We start from the raw sequence: 25093 nt of genomic DNA, 5'->3' as shown, positions 1-25093 counted from the left end.
AGTCTGTTGGTCCTTGCCGTCGGAGGTGTGCCCTGGGTTTGCCTCGCTGTCGCTGCCGTCCGGCCCCGCGCCCTCCGCGTTGGCCCCGGCCCAGCCGCTCTCCCTGCCCTCTTCCCTTTAACCGCCCTCCGGTTTCTGCCGTCGGGGCCCCGGGGCCGGGCCAATGATGCCTTCAGAAAGCGGAGCGGAGAGCCCAGACCGAGCGGTTGCACAGGTGGAGACCGTTGCGGCCTCGGCGGTGGCTACGGCCGCCCCGGCAGGCGGCGGCCCCGACCCGGAGGCTGCATCGGCCTCCCTCGGACGGCACCTGAGTGGGCTGAGTTGGCCGCAGGTGAAGCGGCTGGATGCGCTCCTGAGCGAACCGATTCCCATTCATGGGCGCGGCAACTTCCCCACGCTGAGCGTGCAGCCCCGGCAGATCGTGCAGGTGAGAGGCGCTGGGCGGGAATATGGGGCTGAGGTTCTCGTGGCTGGGAGGCTCCCGGAGTCTGTTCGATTTGCTGGAAAGCTAAGAAAACAAGGCTCAGAGAAGGACAGGGGCTGTAACAAAATCGCACGACATTGATGGTAGTCCATACCCTCCTCCCCCTGCACCTCATACTCTCTCCCCACTTGACTTTCCCGTCCCCCGCCCCTTAAGGAGCCCCAATTCCGCTCGGACCATTCACCTAGGCCCTGGCTGGGAGAGGGGTGGGAAATAGGGAGGGACCTGGCCGTGAAGGAAGAGCAACCCCGCCTGCAGGGACAACAGATGCCAGGCAGCCCTGGGTGGGTAGATGTCCATGCTTGAGTCCAAAATAGTTCTTTTCATCTCTAAATCGTCATCCCCGGGTCTCACTCTCTACCTCTTCCCTCTCTCAAGGTTCTAGGAGCAGACTCTGTCCTGTGTTCCCACAGCGCATGGCTCAAGAGCCCCCTCGCTAGGTGGGAAAGCTGAGAAATTCCAGCAAGGACTCCCTCTCAAGTAGGGTTGTGGCAGGAGGAGATTAAGCACCAGTCCAGACCTGATGCCTGCATGCTGGAGGGCAACATCAGGTGTCCAATTTAGGTGTTTCTCTCCCTCCCCAAGATTGGAAATGAGGGCCGAGTCTCTGGCCCCAAGCCCCACCTCTCTCCTGAGGAGCAGAAGAGAATTCTCTCCTCTTCCACAGACTCCCTCTTCCCTTTACCTGACTCTCAACAACCCTAAAATTGCTCTTTCACCTGTTAGCCCAGGCACCGTCATGCCCTGAAATACCAGAAGATGGTCATTATTGTATGCACTTTATAGCTGGGGAAGCTGAGGCCCCAAGAGGGGCAGCGAGCTGCCTAAGATTACCTAGAGGGGAAAATCAAACCCAGAGAATCTTGGGTCTTCCCAGGAGTCGGTTACTGCAGGTTCAAGGTTTTCCCACCTCTTCCGCAGTTCCCAAGACTCAACTTCTAGGTGTTAGCAGATAGAAGGAACCAGAAAATCTAGCCACAATTCCTGCATATTCCTGCCAGCAGATGAACTTTCTGGGGAAGTGAACCATGCAAGCCAGGTGAAGCAGGCCACCACCCTGCTCCTTCTGCCTTAGCTTCCACGGAGGGGGAGTGGTGCTTGCTGGGGGATTACCTCGCCCTCCCTCCCAAGGAATGGGAGAGGGTGGGGACAGATTCCCCAGGGCTGACTCATCAGTGGTGCTCACTGAGGCATTTCTTGGCTGCCCCACTGTCAGGGGGTAATTAGGAAACCAGTTGAGGCTTTTCTCCCCTTGACAGTCAGGTCAACCTTGGGGCCCCAAATGCTGTATCTCTAGGACTATTGTCTCAGGCATGAGCCCAGTGCGGCAATTCACCTCTGCACCATGCACTGCCCTGGAGGGGAAGTCCCTGCCCCTATCAGTATGGTCCAAACTGCCTTTACTGGTGTCTGCTCTATGCCAGGCCCTGTTCAGGACACTAGGGGCATGGATGTGACTGGGACCCAGCCTTCCTGCCTTCCAGCCAGGTGGGGGAGACTGCCGGTCAATAGGAGCTGACTCTACAATGTGATAATAGTACAATGTACTACGGTCCTAGACTAGGGTCAGAAATATCACAAAACAGGGAGCTGCCGGCTGTGGTGGGGAGGGGGAAGTGGCGACTTCAGAGTTGGACTGGGAGGTTGGACATCTGGCTTCAGGGCCTGGACAGTTGTCAATTCCCTTTGCTGGGCCCAGTGTCCCTATTTGTTCAATGGGGATGGGTTGAACTGCTCTCCAACGCCCCTTCTGCTTCCAGAATCCAAAGGAAACAGGTGTGAAGAAAGTCCATCTCCTGGCAGGAACGTGCAGCTGGCAGCTTCACAAACTATTGGGATATGTGTGTGTGTGTGTGTGTGTGGCGGGGGGTGGAGGTACTGGTTGTGTGTGTATGTGTGTGTGTGTGTATGTGGCGGGGGGTGGAGGTACTGGTTTTGTGTGTGTGTGTGTGTGTGTATGTGGCGGGGGGGTGGAGGTACTGGTTTTGTGTGTATGTGTGTGTGTGTGTGTGTATGTGGCGGGGGGTGGAGGTACTGGTTTTGTGTGTGTGTGTGTGTGTGTGTATGTGGCAGGGGGGTGGAGGTACTGGTTTTGTGTGTGTGTGTGTGTGTGTGTGTGCGTGTGTGTGTGTGTGTGTGTGTGTGTGGTGGGAGGTGCTGTTTGTTGATTTTGGGCTTCTCACTAGTGCTGAGTTGTCCGATGGTTCACGAATTGGAACCTTTCTCCCTCTCTACCCCCACAAGATTTTCCTACAGCAGTGATCTGGGCAGTTAGAGATGCTATTCTTGCTTGTCCCTGGGCTAGAGGGACCCACTCTCCTGTAGGAGGCCCCCTGCTCCTGGACTGGTTTTAATTAAGTTTAGCCACTTATTGGCTGTGTGACCCTAAACAAGTCCTTTGCCCTGTCTGGGTCCAGAGGATTGAATTAGACTCTGATCTCTCCAGCTGCAGCTAGAGAGTGGCTCTGGATTCAAGTTTCGTAAGGCTGCTGGCTGACAGCACCTATGGTCTCCCTGCAGGTCTCAGCAGCAGCCTGGGAGCAGAGTGGTTTGGGGGAGGGCCTTGGTACAGAAGAAAGGAAGGTGCAGCCACTGCCCCCTCCGTGGCTGGAAAGTCTGATTCAGGAGGCTCCAAGCTGCCCTGCAGTCCTTGGGTGTGGTGGTATCTATCTGGGGACTGCCTGCCAAGCTGGCTGTAGTCACACCTGGGAAAGAGACAACAGCCGCTGGCTGGCTGGCTGACATGGCCGGCCCCACGGCCTGACACAGGCGATTTAACAAGGGTACTCCTACCTACTCACCAGGCCAGATGCCATGCCCTAGGGTGGGCATCAGCCTGGGGGCAGGAGCTGGCACTGAGTAAGGCCCAGTCAGCTCTAATGGGACTTGGAGAGGGGGCTGGTCTACTTTGCAGGTCTGCCAGGGTCCTTAGGACAAAGTCTTTGGCCCAGTTCTCCCCTTGGCCTACATGGGCACAGCTGCCAGCTGCCAGAGTGTGGGTTAGAAGTCCCACAGGCTGGACTGCAACAACTGGCCCCTTACTTCCAGCCTCCCCCGTCTGCCTGGCCAGGCTTCCCCAACCCCTGCCCTCCTGCTCCCTAGCTACTCTGGCCCTGGGCTTCCGTGATTGGAGGGTTGCCCTCACTTTGAAACTTTGAAAGGGAGAGAGGATTAGAACCCTACTTTCTGGCCTCTGCTCCTTCCAAACCCTGGGCTGGTAATGTGGTAGAAAGAAGATAGACTTTCGAGTCAGCCATACCTGGATCACCTCTGGGTGATCTTGGGCAGGTAACTTCACTCCTCAGTTTCCCCATCTATAACTGGGAGATTTTAAAGCTCTATTCCCCATAGATTCTGGTAAGAAGGTCCAACGCCTGGCACCCAATAGGTGCAGGGCCAATATTCCTCTTCCCCTGCCCCAGCTGCCTGGCCCCGCAGGTCCCTGAGGGCCAGACATTTCCACCCCCATAGCCATGATAATACCTTCCCCTAGTCAGGGTCCTCCTCCTGGAAGCTTTCTGGAGGAGCCGCCCGCCTCAGATTGCCCCACTGCAGCTTGCCTCCTCAGCACTGACGTGCATTCTTTGTAGTAACTCCCTGGGAGGCCTGAAGAGCAGCCGGGTCTGGAGCTGACTTGGCAGCAAGGCGGGGTTGCAGAATCGCTCAGGGTAAGAATGCTGCCTGGTCACTTTCGGTGTGTGAAGTACTCTGGGCTGCTGAGAACACTGAATGTCCGGGTCCAGGGATTTTGACCCATCCCCTCACCCAAGAGCAGAAAGAGTTTGGGTTTCAACTTCCAGCCCTGCCATTTCTGAATGGCTTCCTCTCTGAGCCTTAAGTGTTTTACCACTATAAGCCTCAGTTTCCTCATCTGTAAAATTAGTCTAATATTTGCCTCACTGTGTCCTTGTAAAGATAGATGGATGTGTCATAGTCAAAAGAGCACGCGTGGACTTGAGAATCCAACTGTCCTGGGTTCTAGTCTCAGCCCGACTACTCTCTGACTTCGGACATGACCTCTCTGTGCCTCAGGTCCCCCATCTGTAAATTGGAGTAATACTCAAACGGGATTATTGTGAGCATTAATGTAGTAACGCATGTGAACGGCCAGTTACATTCCCAACACATTTGAGCAGTTTGCATCATGTCTGGCACAAAGCGAAGTGTTTTACTTGAAGTTTTTGAGAGGTGGAATTGCATACTGGTTAAGACATGAACTCTGAGTTTAATTCCCAGCTCTGCATTCACCAGCTGTGTGACTTTGGGCAAGTTACTTGGCCCCTCTGTGCTTCCATTTCTCCATCTGTAGAGTGGGAGTAATAATACCCACCTCACAGAGTCACTGTAAGATTTACGTGAGTTTATATCCTAATGTATAAAGTGCTTAGATCAGGACCTGGCATTTAGTAAATTCTATGCGCGTCTGTGTTATCATTATTGCTGAGTCATTCCTCCAAAGGGGCCACTCTCTAGATTAGGAAATAGAGGCTTAGGCTTAGAGAATTAAATGATTTTCCAAAGGCACAACAGCTGATAAGTGGTCGACAGCGGTTGATGTCACTGTGATTATTACGTGGAAGCCCACAGCGGACCCCAGGGGCCCAGGTCGCTGATACCTCTCCCTCCTGCCATCCCCTCTGCAGGTTGTCCGCAGCAGCCTGGAGGAGCAGGGACTGCGCGTGCACGGTGTGCGGCTGCACGGCTCGGCCGCCAGCCACGTGCTGCACCCCGAGAGTGGCCTGGGCTACAAGGACCTGGACCTGGTGTTCCGCGTGGACCTGCGCAGCGAGGCGTCTTTCCAGCTGACCAAAGAGGTGGTGCTGGCCTGCCTGCTGGACTTCCTGCCGGCCGGCGTGAGCCGGGCCAAGATCACACCCCTGACACTCAAGGAGGCTTATGTGCAGAAGCTGGTGAAAGTGTGCACAGACGCGGACCGCTGGAGCCTCATCTCGTTGTCCAACAAGAGCGGTAAGAACGTGGAGCTCAAGTTCGTGGATTCGGTCAGGCGCCAATTCGAGTTTAGCATAGACTCCTTCCAGATCCTCCTGGACTCCCTGCTGCTCTTCAGCCAGTGCTCCTCCACACCCATGTCCGAGGCCTTCCACCCCACGGTGACAGGCGAGAGCCTGTATGGGGACTTCGCAGAGGCCCTGGACCACCTGCGGCACCGCATCATCGCCACACGCAGTCCCGAAGAGATCCGAGGGGGCGGCCTCCTCAAGTACTGCCACCTGCTGGTGCGGGGCTTACGGCCGCGGCCCAGCACCGACGTGAGCGCCCTGCAGCGCTACATGTGCTCCCGCTTCTTCATCGACTTCCCGGACCTGGCTGAGCAGCAGCGCATGCTGGAGCGCTACCTCGAGGCCCACTTCAGCGGGGCCGACTCGGCGCGCCGCTACGCCTGCCTGGTGACGCTGCACCGGGTGGTCAACGAGAGCACAGTGTGCCTCATGAGCCACGAGCGCCGCCAGACACTGGCCCTCATCGCCACGCTGGCGCTCCAGGCGCTGGCCGAGCAGGGCCCGGCGGCCATGGCCTCCCTGGCCTGGCGCTCCCCAGTCCCTGATGGGGTCGTGCCCACCACTGTCAATTACTATGTGACCCCCGTGCAGCCTCTGCTGTCCCGGGCCCACGCCTCCTATCCCACCTGGCTGCCTTGTAACTGACTCAGACCCTGGCCAGAAAGGACTAGACCTCTGCAGATGGAGTGGGGCCTCCAGAAGTGCATGGAGAACATGACCAGAGACAGGCAGCCTGTGCCAGGTAGCCCAGCACTGCTGCAGCGTTGGGCCTTAAACTGAACAGACCAGACTCCTCCCCCGAGTGAAGCCCCTGTGGGCTGAAGGCCAAGCTTAGATTCTTGGTAAATGGACCTTTTGGTTATTTGCACTACACTTTTGGACCAGCATGATTGTGGGGTGCAGGGGAAATTCGTCTTGGGGGTCAATTGCCTTCAGGAGACAAAGAATGTTTGGGATGGTAGCTTCAATGCCTGTCATCTCAGGTTGATTTCTGTGGCCTAGAAGGGGCCTTTTTTGGGTAGGGCCAGCCCACAGTGGAACCAGCAGCCTCCGAGGGCCTGCAGCCCACACAGTGGCTAAAATATGGTATGTTATGGGAACTACTCACTTTGGGTTGGGCTGGGCCACTAACTAGGAGGAGGGAAACTGAGGCATGAGGCAGATAGGTTTGGAAAGGGATAGGTTTAGCTCAGTCCCCTAACACCTCTACCCCAAGCTGTCGGTTGAGGTGTGCAGTGGACAGGAACTAAGCAGCCTGGGGTGGGACACAGCCCATGCCCCTGCCGGGGTACAGCTCCCTTCCCCCATGTCCTGAGGAGCCCTCCTGCCTGGGAGCTTGTTCTCCAGAGGGTGCTGGGTCCAAAGTAGCCACAGTCAAGTGCTCCCACCCCCCTGGCCTGGTTACAGGGTCCTTACGAGGGGGAGGAGAGCCACGCCCCGCTTCCCTTCCCATCCCTCTGTACTTGCTACTATTCAGCACTCTTAACACCTGCCAATAAAGATTGTCTACACTGAACCTAGTACCATGCTTTCTCCTGGGAGAAGGACCTTCCACAGTCTGTGGGGTCTGTGGCTGCTTCCCCCAGCCTGAGTCTGGCTTGTATTATAGGAGGGGACATGTGGCGAGAGGAGACATTTGGAGGGCAGGGTCTGAGTCCTGGGCTGTAGCTGGGGAATGCTCCTCCTTCCCCCAGCACCAGCCCAGCTTGGCAACTGTCCTAGGAGCCCCTGTCCACACAGGTGTGACTTGCCCCTGGACATCACCTCAGCAAGTCTCTTGCTAAAGAGCAAATATTTCAAAGTTTCCTACCTGGAGTCCTAATGACCCTGGACCTGGCCTCACACTCCAGTGCTCAGGGCTGCTTGACCCCAGCCCTGCTCACCCTTCCCTAACCCTTCCCAGGAAGCAGGTGGAGAACAAGTAGGGTGAGTCTGGACTGGAGACCCACCTCCTAGTGGTGGCAGCTGGGACTGGGAGGCTTCTAGGACCCTCAGAGCCAGAGCCGAGGCTTGGCCTCCTTGCTGGGAAAGGTTCCCTCAATCCTCCAGCTTCCTCTCTCACCCCCTACTGCTGATGGACATACTCTGGCTTGCCCTAAGCAGGTCCCCTGGAGGGGTAGGGACTCTCCTTTCCAAATGCATCTGGGGCCTGTCTGGGAGTGAGTGCCAGCTACCAGCCATAAGCTCTCAAGCAGGCTGATGCCTCAGGGCATCAGCCGCTCACAGGCCTGGATGCTGCCCACTGTTTACCCAGCCTCTTTGATCCAAGGGTTGCAAAGTCCTTAACATATTCAGCCTCATTAGTGGCCTCTGAAGTGCTGGCTTTGATGGTTCCAGCCAGGGTGGAAAAAACAAGGCCGCAGAGGAGGCCCCTGGTCAGCTGGGTGAGTCCAGCCATCTCACCTGCTCACTGGGTCCCTGCTGGGCTCAGAATGGCTGGAAGGATGAGTGGAAAGGCTTGCTTTGCTTGGTGACCGAAAGCAGCCTCCCACCCCATGCTGGCCGTGCCTACCCAACTAGGGTCCTGGGATGGGGGGACTAAATTGGTCCCAGCTCCTGCTTTGGGCATGAGGGGAATGCTCCCAATGTAAGCACACAGGCTTAGCTTGTTGGGGTGGGGAGTGGGGTTCACCTGGACGTGCTCGTTTCAGAGGGGAGAGAGCCAGAAAGCCACGGCACACGCATGTGTGCACTGGATTCAGCCCACGTGTGCCAGCCACCCCTCCAGGGGTGGGAACACATCAGCAAACAAAGGACCAAGATCCCTACCCTTGTGAGGATTACATTCTAATGGGGTAGAAAGAAAATAAACTAAATTATATAGTCTTAGAAGGTCAGCAATGGCTAAAAATATACATAGCAAGGTAAGGGATTGGAAGTGCTGGGTTTGCAATTTTAAAAAGGGTGAACCTCCTTTAAAGGGTGACATTTGATTGGACAAAGACTTAAAGACAGTGTGAAGCAAGCCATGCGGATGTCTGGGGAAAGAGCATTCTGGGCGGAGGGGACTTGCCAATGTACAGATGCTCCCGGCAGGTGTGTCTGGGGAAGGGCGCGCGCCGCCTGATGGTGTCCTGCTGACCTTGTGCAGGCGCAGGCGTTCCCCGTGAGGCTTGGGAGACAGGAGTTTCCCACTAACAACTATCACTTTGCTAAGTTCTCCCCAACCACACCCTCTCGGTGCACCCTCCCAACAGCTCCACGAGAGAAGAGCAAGAATTTCCATTTTACAGACAAGGAAACTGATGCCAGAGAGGTCAGAGGTTTGTCTGCCCCCAGAGCCGTTGCTGTTAACCCCTGCCCCATCCTACACTCTGATTTCACATGGATGAGCGTGACAGTATGTCTCCTGTAGATACATGTGACAGAAAAAGAGTTTGCATTACTGTTTGCCAAGTTTGTACATTTTCTTAATGCAACTGTGACACCAACCATGGCTTGTGGTGACTATGTCAGAGGCCCATGTGGCAGCAGGTGTGCCCGGGGGTGTGTTTGGGAGAGGTGTAGTGTTTCCGGGTGTGAAAAAAACACTGACTCAGTGGTTGGCATTGTTCTCTCATGGACAGTTCCTGCAGCCATCTAAGATGCCAGGACAGGAAGGAATCAAGAACTGGGAATCAGAGCCAGAGAGAGGAAGGCTGAGGGAGTAAATACCCATCCCCCATCCCCAACCCCACAGTGCTCTCCAAGCAACAGTCCACTCTCCCGCTGTGACCCATGGTGGGTGGGGGGAGCTCCAGAGGGAGAAAAAGCCTTGCAGTGAACGTTAGGGAATGGAAGATAATGCCCTCAGGCAGTTGCATATGTCGGCCCTTCCAGTCCCACTCTCCGCCCTTCTTCAGGCTCTGTGCCCTTGGGAGGCTGACCTCTACGGACTGTGCATCAATGGCCCCCTTGTTCCCTACCTCTCTGTTGGGTTCAGCCAATGAGAGTCCCCAGCAGGAGATACTGGAGGGAGGAGGAGAATAAGGTGTTTATTCCCCCTGCTCCCTTCCCATCAGGTCACCGTGGTTGCCTACATCTCTCAACCAGAGACCACTGCTCCCTTCAGGGGCCCTCTCCACACAGCTGCACTCTCCGGGTCCGTGTGCCCTCCCCTCCCCTCTCCTCTCTTACCCCTTCAGGCCCAGGAGTTGTAATGGCTTCTCCCTGTTGCTAGCCCTGGAGAGCTGCATAAACCTTGTTAGTTTCTTAAGCCCAGCCCCCATCTTTGGAAATAGTCCCTTTTTAAGTCTCTGCCCAGTTTGAGGGTGCTGTGTCTCCTGCTGGGAGCCTGAGTGACAGACAGGTCCATCCATTCACCAGCACGGTCACACACAATCCTCCACGGATCACCATGCTGCCGTGTTATGGCAAACGCGCTCGCACCCCTTTGTGTGTAGTTTCCTCAACACATCCTTATTTGGGGAAGACTCCATAAAGAGGGTCAACTTTGAGCCAGGTCAAGGGAGAAGTCAGCCTGCAAATCAGTAAGCAGGCCCAGATTGCCAAACGAAACTAAACAGAAGCTGCTCACGGAACTGCCAGCTTAAAGAGCCGTGACAGACACACAAAAAGGAAAGGCGGCAACGCCACTCACAGAGTAAACCTCAAAACCACGCGTGCTTGTCTCACATCGCTGAGATTTATTCTTCCTGAATGTATACATCAAGGAACTGACCCTATATGCGTTCATTTTGCGGAACTCTACAAGTTCTGGGTTCTGTGTGAGTCAGCGTGGCCCCCTTCCCTCTACCATCAGGATATTTGAATAAATGTGCTCCCTTTTTTCATTTAAAACTTAGAATTATGTTGCCAACGCCTCTTCCTGAGAAACAGGTGTGTCCCCCGGGAGCCAGCAGCCCATTACCTTTCTGAGGGGCCGCAGGCACGTGCCCACCTGGAGAGGGCAAGGACGGTGAATGAGGGGGACTGAGGGATTGCTCACAGCAATGTTTCCCCTCAAACAGGCCTCCTGGTGCTGTTAGACTGAGAAGCAACAGCATCTACCAAAATGGGGACCCCAGCTGCACTGTGACTTGTTAAAGAATGATGACATTTCTAAAAGAGATCCTTTTCCCTTTCACATTGGAAAGCTTTGCTGCACTCTTAAACGATCTGACTGCGTCTCAAGGACTTGTCGTAACATCTTCAGTTGTACAGTGTAAGCCAAAGTCAAATGCAGCATATATAGAGAAGTTCATAGTATCGGCAACTTCCCCAGAATCCAGCCCCTTGCCACTGTGAAGCGAGGAGAGTGCCATGCTTGTGTAGGGTCAATGAGAGGAGTCTTCCTGAAGGAGGTGCCCAGGGAAGGCGCAGAATCCAGGAGTCAGATCGAGTCGAGGCTCTGAGGAGCTGGGAGGAGCTGGAAAGAATAATTTCAAGAGCTTTAACTGTCTCTCCCATAGCCACCCAGCCCCACCCAAACCCTTCGACATCTACTTCCTTTAGAGGGGCCATTGTGGAGAGAAGGTGCAGGGGCAATATTTTGGAATCAGGCTCCACTCGCTCCTACCCTGGAAGGGGTGGGGGCTCCTGGGGTGAGCTCCCTCGGGCCTCTGTCCTTGGCTGGGATCCCCACTGGTCTGAGCAGCTGGAATGGAATGTTCCTGGGATAAAAAGCCTGCCCCCTCCTCCACCTCTTCCCTTATGGAGCTCCTCAGGGACTGTCATGGGGGGGAGAAGGGGGACTGTTCCAGGGATGCCTGATATGGCGATGCTCTGGAGAAGCAAAGGCCCACACTGCCTGGGGGCTCTGTCCTGGCAGCTCCTCCTGGGCTAGGTAGGTTGGCTCCACTGAACATTTACAGACCTCCTCTATGTGCTAGGCACTTAGTGTGACCTCTCATTTAATACTCAGAAATAATCTCTTCCCTAACTCCCCATAAAACACACACACACAGACACAGACACACACACACACAGACACACAGACACACACAGACACACACAGACACACACACAGACACACAGACACACACACACACACACACACACACACACACACACACACACACGAAACTGGCTCAGGGAAGGGAAGTCATTTGCCCAAGGTCTCCCAGCTGAGAAGCTCCAGGTCAGGACTAAATCCCAGGTCTGTCTAATTCTAAGACGGGACACTTTCTGCCCCACCATGGAGACTGTCACCCTCTTCCTCTGCCATCCCAGGCTCTTTGCTCTCCTTGGCACCAAACACGCCAGCCCACGTATGCAGGGAGAGGAGGCAGCCTCCAAGGCAAGCCCAGGCCCTGAGCATCCTTGGCCTGCCCTTGCCTGAAGCCCCGTGTGCTGACTCAGCCTGACTTACCCCCAAAGCCCAGACAACCAAGCAGGGGAGCCAGCCTCTGGGGGTGTGCCCAGACCTTGGAGGGGTGGCAGAAGCCACCCCTCCAATGTCTGATCACATCCCTCCCCAGAACCAAGGACCAGGGTTCACTGTACCCAGACTCAAAGGGTGAGAGTTCAGAAACCCTCATTAGCCTGATAAATGAAAAGCCACATAGCCTAATGTTTAAGGTGTCCCCCACTCAGAGGTTCTATGTCCTTGGGCAAGCCACCTGCCCCCCCCCCGACCCTCAGTTTCCTCATCTGTGGAAATGGGGCTAACTCCTACTTTGCAGAGTAGCTGGGAAGACTGAAAGAGATAATGGGTGTAAAGTGCTTAGCACAGTGCCTGGCATAGAGGTGGTGGTTAATATATTGTGCCACAACCAAGGAGTCCCTTCCCCCATCACTCCTAGCCAGCGTGCGGTCAAGGTCTAATGTGGGAAGAAACAGGCTGGGGATCTCCCAGCTTTCCCAAATACCTCCTCCCGTGCTGGCTGTAAAGCATGGGAGGAGGTAAAGGCTCTGCTTCTCCTTCAGCTCGGAGAAGACTGGGACCTTGGGTTTTTCTCCAGGGACCTGGCTGTTAGGCAAAGGGAACCTCCTAGAGACTGCCCACTGCAGGCCTGGAGCACTTTAGCTGTGAATTGTCGCTTCAGCCTAATCTCTAGGAAGCCACCTTGATTCCCAGGTGGCGGCGGGGGCGGCGGCAGGATGGGGTGTTCTGATCAATTATCAGGGTAACAAATCTGGGAGGAGTGAAACTACTCTGGGCTTTTACTCAGACGGTGACAGCCAACAGGGGCAACCTCTCTCTCCAAGAAAGTCTTTCCTGATGGTCCTTCCCTCTGAGGTCAGAGGCCGCCCCTTCTCTAAGTGACCACCAGTACCCACACATTCTGCCAGACCTTTAAAGCTCAAAGCCTGAGAAGCCTGGGCAACAAGGGAAGAGGCTGGCTGGAGGCGGGGACACTGTGGGTTCCCACCCTGCTCCAGGCCTTGCCCGCACGCCCGGAGAAGCAGCCCACACTGCCCTCTGGTGGCGCCGCCCAGAGGCGCCTCACTTGTCAGGGACCAGCCAAGAGAGCGAAAGGGCTCATCCACGGGAGGGGCAGGGCCTGACTAAAACCCTGAACTGGTCTTCCAGCCCCTCACTTCCTTCAGCTGACATTCCAGATGCACTGGTGGCAATCAATGTCCTCAGGGCACAGATCCCCCAGGATCCCCTGTACTCAGTCCCGTCCCCAGGGCTAGAATGCTGGGCCATCTAGAAAGTGTTCAGGAAGCCATTCAGGGTGGGGATGCAGTATATAACCAGGGGCTATAGTTACTTGTGAAGGCCTAAAAACAGCCCTCCAACATGGCCAGGGCAGGCTGCCTAGAAGAGGGCTGAGAGACACGAGTCCTCGGAAACAGAGACCCTCTGATTCAGGGCTACTTCTTGAGCCCCGGGACTGAGCAGAGATCAATGTTTGTTGATTGAGGAGAATATGAAGCCTTCTAGAGGGGCCCTGGGTGGGCCAGACAGTGGTGGGAAGGTGACTTTTATTAACTGGCTGAGGAGTAGTGGAGAGAGCACTGAACCAAGAGCTGGGGTTCAAGTCACTGAACACTGTGTGCCCTGGCCGAGGCCCTTAGTGAGAAGCGTGGGACATCTGGAAGTGGAGGGAGGGGACAGAGCTGCCTGTGACACTAGGACCAATCTCCATTTCCTACATATACCACTATCTCCAGCAAGAGCCATCTCTAATTCCCTACCCACCCCGCCCCCCCACACCAAAATCAGGACAAAGCTGATTACCAATAAATCCCGGAGAAAGGCAAAATTGTGGTGACACAGAGCACTTTACACCATTAGCTAAAAGCTTCTCTGGACCAAGTGTCCCTCTCCCATGCAACCCAGAAAACAATCAGTCCTGGCTGCAGCCCAGCACTGAAGCCTGAGCTCCTCACTGTGTCACCTCCAGGGAGTCCTTGTCCTTTCTGGGCCTCTAGATCCCAAATGACCCAAGTAGCTTTGGAAGGTCCTCTCTCTCTGGGGAGGCCAGAGGATGCCAGGGCCCCTCACTGCTCTCCCAGTCCACAAGCTCTCAGAGTCTGTGAGACCTCCTCCTGGACTTCCCTTCCCCAGCTAAGAATGGGTTCAGGAAGTCCTGGCTGTTAGCTGAGAAACCAGGCAAAAAGTTTGGTCTGGGGAGAGGAAGAGTTAGCTGGGAGAAGGACAGGTGAGGGCCCCTGGGTCTCTGCCTTTCAGAGCAGTACACCTGACCCTGAGGACTCTGGGATTACACCAGAATCCTGTGACTCTTAATTATCTCATTCTACACTCTTCTCGCCATTCCTAAGCCCTGACATGAGGAGGGACAGCTACATTCAGAGGACTGAGGAAACTGGCCCAAAGACAGGGCAGAGTTGTTCTAGGTCACACGGCAGACAAGCTGACACCAGTTCTATCTAGCCCCTGCCCCTGGACAGCAGACAGAAACTGCGAGAAGGACACACACAGGCCTAGGACCTAGTTCTGTCCCTAGCTGACCTTGCCACTCCGTAAAATGAGGACTTTAAATCAGCTCCTAGGCTCGGTCAGCAAAAGCAGTGCCTGTTTCTAGGTGTGATATAAGAGAATAAAACATTCTTCCATGATTTATGGAAAAAGATAGACCTCTGCCCTGTGTTAACCTCACTACAACCCTTCCAAGAGGTGAAGATACCCACATCACAGACTGATAAGTGAGGCTGCAGTCAACTCAGCCAGTGAGCAGCAAAGCAGCAGCCAGGCCATTCACAGCTGAGTGGGGCAGGGGAACGGGGGGCCTGAAGGGCGTGTGGAAAGGAAGAGAAGCAGATCTCATTTCGGGTCTGGCCCTTTAAGGCCCCACTTTCTAGAATCTAGAAGCCAATGACATACCTGCCCCCCTGGGGCCTGTTAGAAGATGTCACCTGGCTCCATCCCTGGCAGAGCCATCTTAGTGACAGGTTGGGAGGGAGCCCCTAGGAGAGCCGGCAAAGCTTCAGGCAGTCACCAAACACCCCACCCTGGTCATCTGAGTCAGACTGTACTCTTAGCGAAGCTGCATGAGGGCCTGAGAAAAGACCTGTCTCCTAGAAGTGGAAGGTCCTAAGTATAAGTATGATGGGAGCAAATCCATAGCCTCTCTGGGATTCCATCTCCCCGAATGGGAAACAGGCGCTTAGGAGAAGAGAACTCAGAGGTACATCGCTGTGCCAGCCCCCACCCCATCCCGGGGCCTCATTATTCTGGGCTCCCGGAGGGTAGTGCCAGAAAGCAGCAGCCTCAAGGGCAAGACTCTTCTTACAGCCCCAAGGGACCCAGGAAATGCAGCGCTGGTGGAAGGTGAGGGTGGGGTGCTGCGTCAGTGCAGGAGGCTCCAACAGGTAAAAGTTTGCTGGCAAACCCCTTCTGGGATCTGAGCAGCCTCCATTTGTCCAACTCTATAATGGGGACTTGGTGCTACTACCTCATTCCGCCGGAGGTCTGGGAGTGGCGGCAACAGAAAGCGGACAGCTTTATTAAGGACCCAGCGGACTCCAGAAACCCTAAGGTCTGGAGCCTTGCACCGCCCCGCCCCGCCCCGCCCCGCCCCACGGATACACCAGCCGCTAAGACCGCACCTCAGTTTAGCCTTCTTTACTGGGCCCTCGGCCCCCCGACTGTCTCCTCCTGGGGTCGGGCAATCTGTCCATCCGCGTCGGTGACGCCGTCCATCCAGCCGGCGTCCACAATCCGTCGGTCGGCACCTCGGCGATGGCCTGTCGGGGTGGCCAGAGGTCCCGGCGCGGAGGTCAGCGCTGGGGGGAGGCGGGGCCGCGGGGCGGGCTCCGGCGGAAGGGCGAATCGGGCTCGGGGCAGTGGCCCCGCCGCAGGCGCCCGGCGCCCCAGGGCACGCAGCCGCCCAGACCGAGCGCAGAGGCAAGCAGCGCGGGCGGGCGGCCGCGACGGCCGCGGCGCGAGCCCTTCTTGAGGCGTGACCCGTGCGCCGCCAGATAGAGCTCGGCCTGCGCCACGCCGCCGCCCAGGCGGCCCAGGCTCTCGGCGCGGTGCGCCAGGCGCAGCTCGGCCGCCAGGAAGACGCAGTGCAGCTGCAGCACGCGGCTCTCCAGCTCCGACACCAGGCGCCGGCGGCCCTCCACCTCCAGCAGTCGCCGCCGCGCTTCGGCCAGCTCAAGCGCACGGCCCCCTGCCGCCGCCGCCGCCGCCGCCGCGACCGGGCCGCCGCCCGCGCCCCCTGCTGGCCCGGTGCGCCCCGCGCCCCCGCTAGCGCCCTGGCGCCAGCGCTGCAGCTCCTGCCCCTCGGCCGAGCCCGCCGACTCCTGGGCCACTTCGGGCTGCGGTGAGGCCTGAGCCGGGGTCGGGGTCAAGGTCGGAGTTGGGGACGGGGGCTGAGGGGAGAATAGGCGCTCCCCGGGCGGCGGCGATGGGGACCCCGGTTCCGCCGACCCTTCCTGGGCCCCCGGGCCGCAGGCGCTGATGCGGCAGCCCGGCATCCCCCGCCCCCCGGCGGTCCGCAGCAGTAGGTCCGCGGGTCTGGCCGGCTGTCCCCCACGCTGGGAAGGATGGAGGCCTCAAAACAGAGAGAGACGCGGCCGTAGCTCCCACACTAGCGCCAAGGCAGCCGCGGGTGCGTCTTATAGACCATGGGGCGGAGCGAAGGGCAGCACAGCCAATCAAAGACTAGCATGCCCTGAACCCTCCTCCCCTGCCCCGCCCCGTCAGGACACTGCCCAAACCCTTTAGCTCCCTGGTCCTTCGACCCAGGCTGCTCTGCTAGGGCATCCAGTCCCTATCCACCTCCTCCAAATTTTGGGTGGAAAGGGGACCGCATCTTCTCTAGCCTGGCCCCTGAGTCATAAGCTCTAGTAGCTAGTGCTTATAAATCATGGACTCCAGTCCCCACCTGTGGTAGGCTTTTGCCTGAAGCCACACTATGTGACAGTGAAAGCCTGAGACACAACTCAGGAGGCTTGTCTCCTTGCACATACCAAACGCTGCCCCTTGGCTGAATCGGCTCTACCTGGTCTCCTGGGCCGCAAACTTCACCAGGACCACCTTCTCCAATCTCCCTGCGGCCATGGAGAGGTTAACACAGAGGGGCGACTGGCCTCCTAGTGGGGATCTGGCAGTGTTGGTTCCTCACCAGGCAAGCCCTTCACTTGCAGAACAAACCTCAGCACTGCTGCTGAGCTTGGCACGGCTTTCGCAAATCTCGGTGGCCCCCCAGGGGAGCCCCACCCCGCAGTGGGCACAATTCTTTCCAAGCCCCTGCTCCTGTCTGCTCCTCCCAGTAGGTGTCCCCACACCTAACACACAGCGGGAAACAGACCCAGAAGGTGTAGTGGAGCCTTGCCCAAGGTCCGTGGCTCAATCTGGACCGCCGAAAGGGACAAGCTCATCCATGCATGCCCTCCGGGAACTCAGATACCTGGGTCTTCTCACTGTCATTGAGGGGACGCTGCTTAACTGGGACTTTAGTCATACTGGCAAAACGATAGAACTCAGCTCTAGCCATTTTTCCCACAGCGGAAGTGATCTTGCCATACCCCCTCCAAACATTGACCCAGACAACATGACACTGCCATCCACTTGAAAGTGCCATCAGAAATGAAAGGGCTCTGTGTTGGGCGGTGGCAGGGGCTGGAGGGCCAGCAACCAGCTGAGACCAATTGGGAAGAACTGCAGCAGACCGTGGGCTCAGGGGACCTGCCGAAAGTGTGGCCAGTGTGATTACCGCCCCAGGCTGAAGAGGAGGCTGATGGGGGCGCTGCACTGGCTTGATGTGGAGGAGAAGGAGGACGTTGGAGCACACCCCACCCCCACACCACCCCGCCCCACCCCCGCATCATGTTCTCTAAGTGCTTTTAAGTGCCTTAGATTGAGTGATTGGGATTCGTGGGCGAGACAGCTCGGCTCCTGAGAGGCAGCTCAGAAGGGGCTCAGAGAGGACGGTGAGGTCCATGAGGGGGCGTCAAGCTCAGTGAAGGGTAAGGGAGGAGGACTTTGAAGGAGGGAGTGAGGGGGAGGGTGTTCAGTGACGGGAGTAGCGGAGGCTCAGGGCAGGGCGAGGGGAGGGGCTCAGTGAGGGAGGGGCTCAGTGAGGGGAGAGGGGTTTAGTGGGTGCATTGGTGCTAGAGGCGCACAGAGGGAGAAGGGAAATTCAGTGAGGAGGATGAGGTTCAGGGAGTCAGAGGGGCTCAATGGGGACGACGGAATGCCCTGCTGAATGGTTCATCCCTTTGAATGATCTCCTTTGTGTCATCAAACTTTGTGTCTTTCTCTGTGCAGAAGATCCCTCCCCCATCACCGTGGGGAGATCTACAGGTGTTTTGCCTGCATCAGGCAGATCACCGCTCCCAACTTCTGGGGATGAACCAAGAGGAACAAGACTAGGACTTACCCCCACCTCCCACCATCAGCCAGATCCAGAGAACCAGTCAGATCTGAGTTCAAATCCCACACACACTGCCCATCTGGGTTACCTTGGGCAAGTTGTTTCTCTGAATAGAAGGAGATACTCAACCTATATTTGTTGAATAGATGAACATTCTCTCTCCACAGTACCCCTAAAGGAGGGGCATCAGCAGCCTTTGTTCCTGATGAGAAACCAAAGCCCAGAGAAGTGAAGAGACTCGCTCAAGGTCACACAGCAGATAAGTGGCCAAAGATTCAAACACAGATGTGACCCACCCCAAAGTCATAGCTCACCTCCCTGCTGTTCTCTGATATGTCCCCTGTTCCTATCCTCTATGGCATTTCCCACTAGTCATATATAAGTATGTATTTATTTATAGTTTAGTTACTTAACAGTCTCTCCTTAGACTGGTTTTGCTTAGCATGAGATTCCCTGAAGTTAGGTAGAGTGCCTGGCCCCATAAGGCCACTCAAATGATATTTGTTTGAATTGAAAAATAATACAAGGGTAGACAGAGCTAGTTGAGAATAGAGACGTCCCCTTGTTCATTCATTCATTTATCCATTCAGTCTTTATTTCACTCATTCAACAAACTTGATCATTACCTTCTCTGTTGAGCTGGCTGCTGAAGGTACAGCAGTGGTCAGATGGGGCCCTGCCCTCAGAGAGCACACAGCCTAGGGAGGACACAGGTGACTGCAGTTCAGTGAGGTATCTCCTGGGATAGGAGAAACACAGTGGCTGTGCGAACGCAGAGCAGACACTGACCTGGGTGGGGAGGGGATCAGAGAGAGTTCCCTGCAGAAGATGATATTTAAACTGAGACCTGAAGGATGAATCAAAGTGTGAGATGGATGCACAGATGGCGGAGGGACAGGAAGGGAGAAGGATTCAGGGTAGGAACAGCACGTGTACAGGATCAGAGGTTAGAGAGCTTTGGCATCTGCCAGCTTCCTTCCCAGCTTCCTTAATTGCCCTGAGCTCCACGCTCCCAAGAATGGGCAGGGGACACAGCCAACCACCTCTTAGGGCACAACCAGCCTGGCAAACACAACATTAGGAATTAGAAAATACACTTTTATTTATTATTTTTTTTTAATTTATTTATTTTTGGTTGCATTGGGTCTTCATTGCTGCACGTGGGCTTTCTCTAGTTGCGGCAAGCAGGGGCTACTCTTCGTTGCAGTGCGCAGGCTTCTCATTGCAGTGGCTTCTCTTGTTGCAGAGCACGGGCTCTAGGTGTGCGGGCTTCAGTAGTTGTGGCACGCGGGCTCAGTAATTGTGGCTCGCAGGCTCTAGAGCGCAGGCTCAGTAGTTGTGGCACACGGGCTTAGTTGCTCCATGGCACGTGGGATCTTCGCAGACCAGGGCTCGAACTCGTGTCCCCTGCATTGGCAGGTGGATTCTTAACCACTGTGCCACCAGGGAAGCCCTAGAAAATACACTTTTAAATTATAATGATTATTCTTTTTTTCTGATCTTCATCAAAGTTATGCATTCCTTTTGTAGGAAAGATAGGAAATAGAGAAAATACTAAAATATAAAAAAAAGAATAGAGAGGAAAGGCATCTGGAATTGGAGAGACTTGAATTTGAATTGAAGCTCAGTTCTTTCCTAGCTGCACAACCCTGAGAAATGCACTTTTTCTCTGTGAACTTCAGGGCCTGAGGCATGGAACCACTAATACTTATGGCACAAAGACATACAAAGATCAAGGATTTGTCCAAGGTCTCACAGCGAGTCATGTCTCTCTGTGGTCTGAGTCAGAGACCTTGAAAGAGAAGAGGCAGCCGAGGGGGGACCTGGTTTCAGAGTCCTGTCCATTATACACACTCTCCTTCCAGGACAGCAGCCAGCGGAGACAGAACCTTACGGAGGGCATGGCAAGTGCAGCTGTGGCCCAAAGCAGGATCCACTCCATCAGCTGAGAGTGGGGTGGGGCAGGAGGTTAAGGCTTGAAAAGTCGACTTCTATCCCAGCCTAGAAGATTCAAGGCCTCTGCTCAGAGATCCAACCCCTCCCTTTCAGTCTCTTCCTGGCAACCTGGGCTGGCACCCTCTAGGATGTGATATCAGTTTAATAATTTAGCAGATGCAGACAAAGATAGCAGCTCTGAAAATAACCCAGCTAGGCCCCAGCCTCCATCTCCTCTTTCCTCAGCAGACTCCCCTGCCCTCCCCACAAGGACTCTGGTTGCCCCACATACCTGTCAGTGCCCCTGCCCGCCAGTGGGCACCTGATCCAACACCTCTTCCTTCTTCCAAACTTCTCCTCCCCCTCACCTCCCCTTTCTCTCCATTCTCATATTAAGAGCTTTTATATTAATTAGAGCTTAAAGGAATCTTGGGCTAGAAGTCAGAAAACTTGAGTTTAATTCATCATGTGGACTAGAGCAAGTCCCTTCTCCTTGCTAAGCCTCTGTTCCCACATTTGTCAAATGAAGCCGCTGGATTCCTAAATGTGGCATGAACAGCATGTTTGGGTGGGGGGAGGACAGCAGCTCAGACAGGGCACTGGATATCTTTCCCAGGAAGTCACAGCTGCAGTGTCAGCCATCTCAGTCAACAGCACTGCAACCCATCCTGCTACTCCAACCAGAGAGCTCACAGGTTTTCTTTTTCTTTCTTTTCTTTTACAATTTCTCTTGTGATGAAAAATTTGCCCTGGTTCTTATTCCTAGAATAAAAGGCTGTGACTTGTGTTCACAGCGGATGTAGGGCTCTGTTCGTTCCATGTGCTTTTGGTGCTTCATCACGTTTCTGACAAGTAGGAGTTTTACTTCCCTCTGGAAAGTTGGAAAGAGCAATACCCCTTCCCCCTTGAAGCTTTACTCGAATCACCCCACCTTTATGGGTCTCAGTTTTCACAGCTCTAAAATGGCCATGTGTTGAAGGGTAAGAAGGACAAGGTTAGATTCCATGCTCTCTAGACTGTAAGCTCCAAAAGGGGTGAGTTCGAGTCTGCCTTTGTGCATTCATTCAGCAATGTAATTAGGCACATACCGTGTACCAGCCACTGTGCAAGGTGCTAGGGGCACAGCAGTAAATAAGAAAAGCACAAACCCTGTTCCCACAAAGCTTACATTTCAGAAACCAAACTAATTAAATCCCAAGAAATGTGCCACGAAGGAGCAATAAAATACCTGCCAATATTTACCTAACACTTACTCTGGGCCATGTACAGAGTACCTATCCTTTGAGGCATATTGTTAACACACTGCATTTTACAGATAAGGAATCTGAAGGACAGAGTGGTTAAGTAAATGCGGCCAAGGCCACATGGTCAAGGAGTGGCCAAGCTGGGATTCAACACCCAGGCAGTCTGCCTCCAGAGCCTGTTTTCAACCACTAGGCCGTAGTGCTTCCCTAGAAATCATGAACAAGGTCTAATCTGGTGACGTGAGGGACTTCCCCGGGACTTCCCCGGTGGTCCACTGGCTAAGACTCCATACTCTCCATGCAGGGGGCCCGAGTTCGATCCCTGGTCAGGGAACTAGATCTCACATGCTGCAACTAAGAGTTCGCATGCCACAACTAAAGATCCCACGTGCCAAAACAAAGATCCCGTGCGCCACAACAAAGATCCCGCGTGCCACAACTAAGACCTGGCACAGTAAAATAAATAAATGTTTTTTAAAAATCTGGCTACATGATAGAAAGGGGAGTCAAGGAGGGCTTCTCCTTAAGAGGTGACATTTAAGCTGAAACCTGAAAGATGAGCAGGAGTCAGTTATGTGGAATTGAGGAGAGAGATTTCCCAGCAGAAAAAATAGTATGGGCAAAGGTCCTGAGACAGAAAGATCAGTGTGTTCAGTGCCTTGTAAGCCAGAAAATGGGGAGAGCTGAGATCAGAGGAGCTGGGTCTGGAGGCCAGGGTGAGGATTTGGGGTTTTATGCTAAGTGCAGGGGAAGCCTTTGAAAGGTTTAAGTGGGGATCAACAGGATCTGATTTGTCTCTAAAAGGTCATGCTGTTAGCCATGTAGAGAATGAACTGAAAGGCAACAAGAGGAGGAGGAGGGAGACCAGTTAGGAGATTACTGCAGTAATCCAGCTGAGAGAGGATGGAGGCCAGGCCAGGAGTAATGGCAAGAGGTGGGAGGAGAGACGATTTGGATTTTATTTGGAGATGAACTGAGAGGACTTGTGGATGATTAGTGAGGGGGTGAGTGAGGTACCATTAGGCGTGGTACTCTTGACTGAGATGGGAAAGACCAGGGGAGGAACAGGTTTCGTAGAGAAATCAAGGTCAAGAGGTTTTCTTTTCTTTTCCCCCTGCATGATAATTGCTTCATTACAAAAATAAGAACAAAAGAAGTCGGGACTTCCTTGGTGGCGCAGTGGTTAAGAATCCGCCTGCCAATGCAGGGAACACAGGTTCAAGCCCTGGTCTGGGAAGATCCCACATGCTGCGGAGCAACTAAGCCCATATGCCACAACTATTGAGCCTGCTCTCTAGAGCCTGCGAGCCACAACTACTGAAGCCCACGCGCCACAACTACTGAAGCCCACGCACCTAGAGCCCATGCTCCACAGCAAGAGAAGCCACCGCAATGAGAAGCCCATGCACCACAATGAAGAGTAGCCCCAGCTCACCGCAATGAGAGAAAGCCCAGCAAAGAAGACCCAACACAGCCAAAATAATAAACAAATAAAATTAAATTTAAAAAAAATTTTAAAAAGAACAAAAGAAGTCTATAGTAATAGCCCATTGTATCTTCCCATTTTTTAGTCTAAGAAAGAGTATACCTTGCAAGGGGTATACATTCAGTTTCAAAGGTGGAAAGAGGACTTCCCTGGCAGTCCAGTGGTTAAGACTCCACACTTCCATTGCAGAGGGCACGGGTTCGATCCCTAGTCAGGGAACTAAGATCCCGCATGCCACACGCACAGCGTGGCCCCCCCCCCAAAAAAACATGGAAAGATTATTTAAAATAATTGACATTAGCACAGCAGCATTCAGATGTTATGGTTTGAGTTACTGTGCACTGGAAAATGAAAGTCTGACTTGTAAAATCGTGCTCTCTGTATCAGTCTGATGCAGAAAAGCAAAACTCAATTAAAAAAAAAAGTAACACAGAAAGGGAAAAAAATATATTTTACTAGTTAGTAAAGGTCTACACACATAGAGGATAGGTAAACCTTTGGAAAGAATTTTGTTTTGGATGCCTATTTTGGAAAATCTTTTCTGTTTTTCTTCTCTATTCTCAATCCTCTATTCACAGAATCCTTCACTTCTGACACTTCTGGTCATTAAATGTGTGTGTGTGTGTGTGTGTGTGTGTGTGTGTGTTTTCCTGCACCAACCAATTCTTCAACCCTAGCTGGTTGTCCTGCAATTCAATGTGATTCGATTCTGACACTAACTGGAGTTAACGCAGACCCCACAGGTTAAGGACCTATTCCCACAAGACTGCCCTTCACTTGAGACACCAATCACAAGTAGTAGATTCCCCCCAAGTTATCCACAACTTCTGTCTGACTTACGTACAAATCAGAGGTTCCCACGACCCCCTCCTTGGATTCAATAATTTGCCAGAACAGCTGGAAAATTCAGGGAAACACATTTACCAGTTTATTATAAAGGATACAGATGAACAGCCAAATGAAGAGATACGTAGGGTGAGATCTGGGAGGGATCTCTGAGCACAGGAGCTTCTGTCCCATGGAGTTGGGGTGCACCACCCTCCCAGCATGTGGGTATATTCACCAACCCAGAAGCTCTCCACACCCTGTACTTTGGGGATTTTTATGGAGGCTTCATCACATGAGCATGACGGATCATTAACTGAATCTCCAGCCCCTCTGCCCTTCCCAGAGGTTGGGGTGGGGGTGGGGCTGAAAGTTCCAAGCTTCTAATCATGCATTCGTCTCTCTGGTGACCAGCTCCCTTCCTGAAGCTATTCAGGCACCCACCAACAGTCACCTCGTTAGAACAGAATATGCTCCCATGACCCAGGAAATTTCAAGGGGTTTAGGAGCTCTGTGTCAGGAACTGGGGGCAGACACCAATATGCATATTTTTTCTATTATTTCACAAGACCCAAGTTGGATATCCATGATAAGTAGGCAGGTGTATAGAAGCTTCTGGAAGTCAGCACTGGAGAGTCAGAGCTGGAGACTTGAATTTGGGGAGTCATCCATAGATGGTACTTGAAGCCGTGGGATAAGATGAGTGGCCTTGGGAAAAAGTATTGATGGAGAAGTGAACAGAAGTCTGAGACACCACATTTAGAAGCCAGGATGATGGGAACGAACCAGCAAAGGAGCCTGAGCAGGGATGGTTGTCAATAAAGGGGGGAAACAGAAAAGTGGGCTGAGCAATAAATTGAGATTAAGGAAGCAATTATGGCAAACACAGACCATCCTTCTGTGTAAGCTTTGTTTTGAAAAGCAGAGAAATAGGGTGGTAGCTGGCAAGAAAGGGGGTTGAGCAGGGGTTCTGTAAGATGGGAGCTGCTAGGAGCACCTTTGTATGCGATGGGATTGACCTAGTAGAAGGGGAAATATGGCTGCCTTGCACGAATAAACTCACGTGGGAGATTCTTTTTTTTTTTGGCTACGCTGCCCGGCTTGCAGGATCTTAGATCCCCGACCAGGGATTGAACCCATGCCCCCTGCAGTGGAAGCACGGAGTCTTAACCACTGGACCGCCAGGGAAGTCCCTGCATGGGAGATTCTTAAGACAGCAAGAGAGGATGGGCTGTCCAGCAAACTCATTCCTACCAAAAGCCTTCATTAAGCACTTACTATGTACCAGACACTTCTAAGTGCTAGAAATATAGCAGTGATCAAGACAGGTAAGGTCCCTGCCCTCTGAGCATGCTCAATCCAGAGGAAGAGAGAAGGCCATAAAG

At 54.0% G+C, this 25093-nt stretch overlaps 2 protein-coding genes and 1 long non-coding RNA gene across 4 annotated transcripts; 2 read left to right on the top strand and 1 right to left on the bottom strand.

The window, feature by feature from the left end:
• Window positions 1-3: 3 nt before the first annotated feature.
• On the top strand, window positions 4-7021 carry TENT5B (terminal nucleotidyltransferase 5B). Its single transcript, XM_067724981.1, has 2 exons — window positions 4-427; window positions 5128-7021. Exons 1-2 carry the CDS (start codon window positions 164-166, stop codon window positions 6148-6150), a joined length of 1287 nt encoding a protein of 428 aa, XP_067581082.1. The 5' UTR covers window positions 4-163; the 3' UTR covers window positions 6151-7021.
• A 3086-nt stretch (window positions 7022-10107) lies between these two features.
• On the bottom strand, window positions 10108-16458 carry TRNP1 (TMF1 regulated nuclear protein 1). The gene is made up of 2 exons (XM_067724980.1): window positions 15445-16458; window positions 10108-10852 (listed from the first exon to the last, which is right to left on the bottom strand). The coding sequence occupies exon 1, from the start codon at window positions 16315-16317 to the stop codon at window positions 15616-15618; it is 702 nt and encodes a 233-aa protein (XP_067581081.1). The 5' UTR covers window positions 16318-16458; the 3' UTR covers window positions 10108-10852; window positions 15445-15615.
• Window positions 15484-22942, top strand: LOC137218356 (uncharacterized). 2 transcript variants are annotated; one of them, XR_010940673.1, is made up of 3 exons: window positions 15484-15614; window positions 18386-18465; window positions 22544-22942. It is a non-coding gene; the product is annotated as an uncharacterized lncRNA (long non-coding RNA). The 2 variants fall into 2 exon arrangements; XR_010940672.1 differs by lacking the exon at window positions 15484-15614 and having other exon boundaries at window positions 18461-18600.
• The last annotated feature ends 2151 nt before the right edge of the window (window positions 22943-25093 follow it).

This window comes from Pseudorca crassidens, chromosome 2 (genome assembly GCF_039906515.1).
Source record: "Pseudorca crassidens isolate mPseCra1 chromosome 2, mPseCra1.hap1, whole genome shotgun sequence".
Lineage (NCBI taxonomy): Eukaryota > Metazoa > Chordata > Mammalia > Artiodactyla > Delphinidae > Pseudorca > Pseudorca crassidens.
The sequence above is the reverse complement of the archived record's forward strand: the minus strand, read 5'-3'. Positions and strand labels throughout refer to the sequence as shown.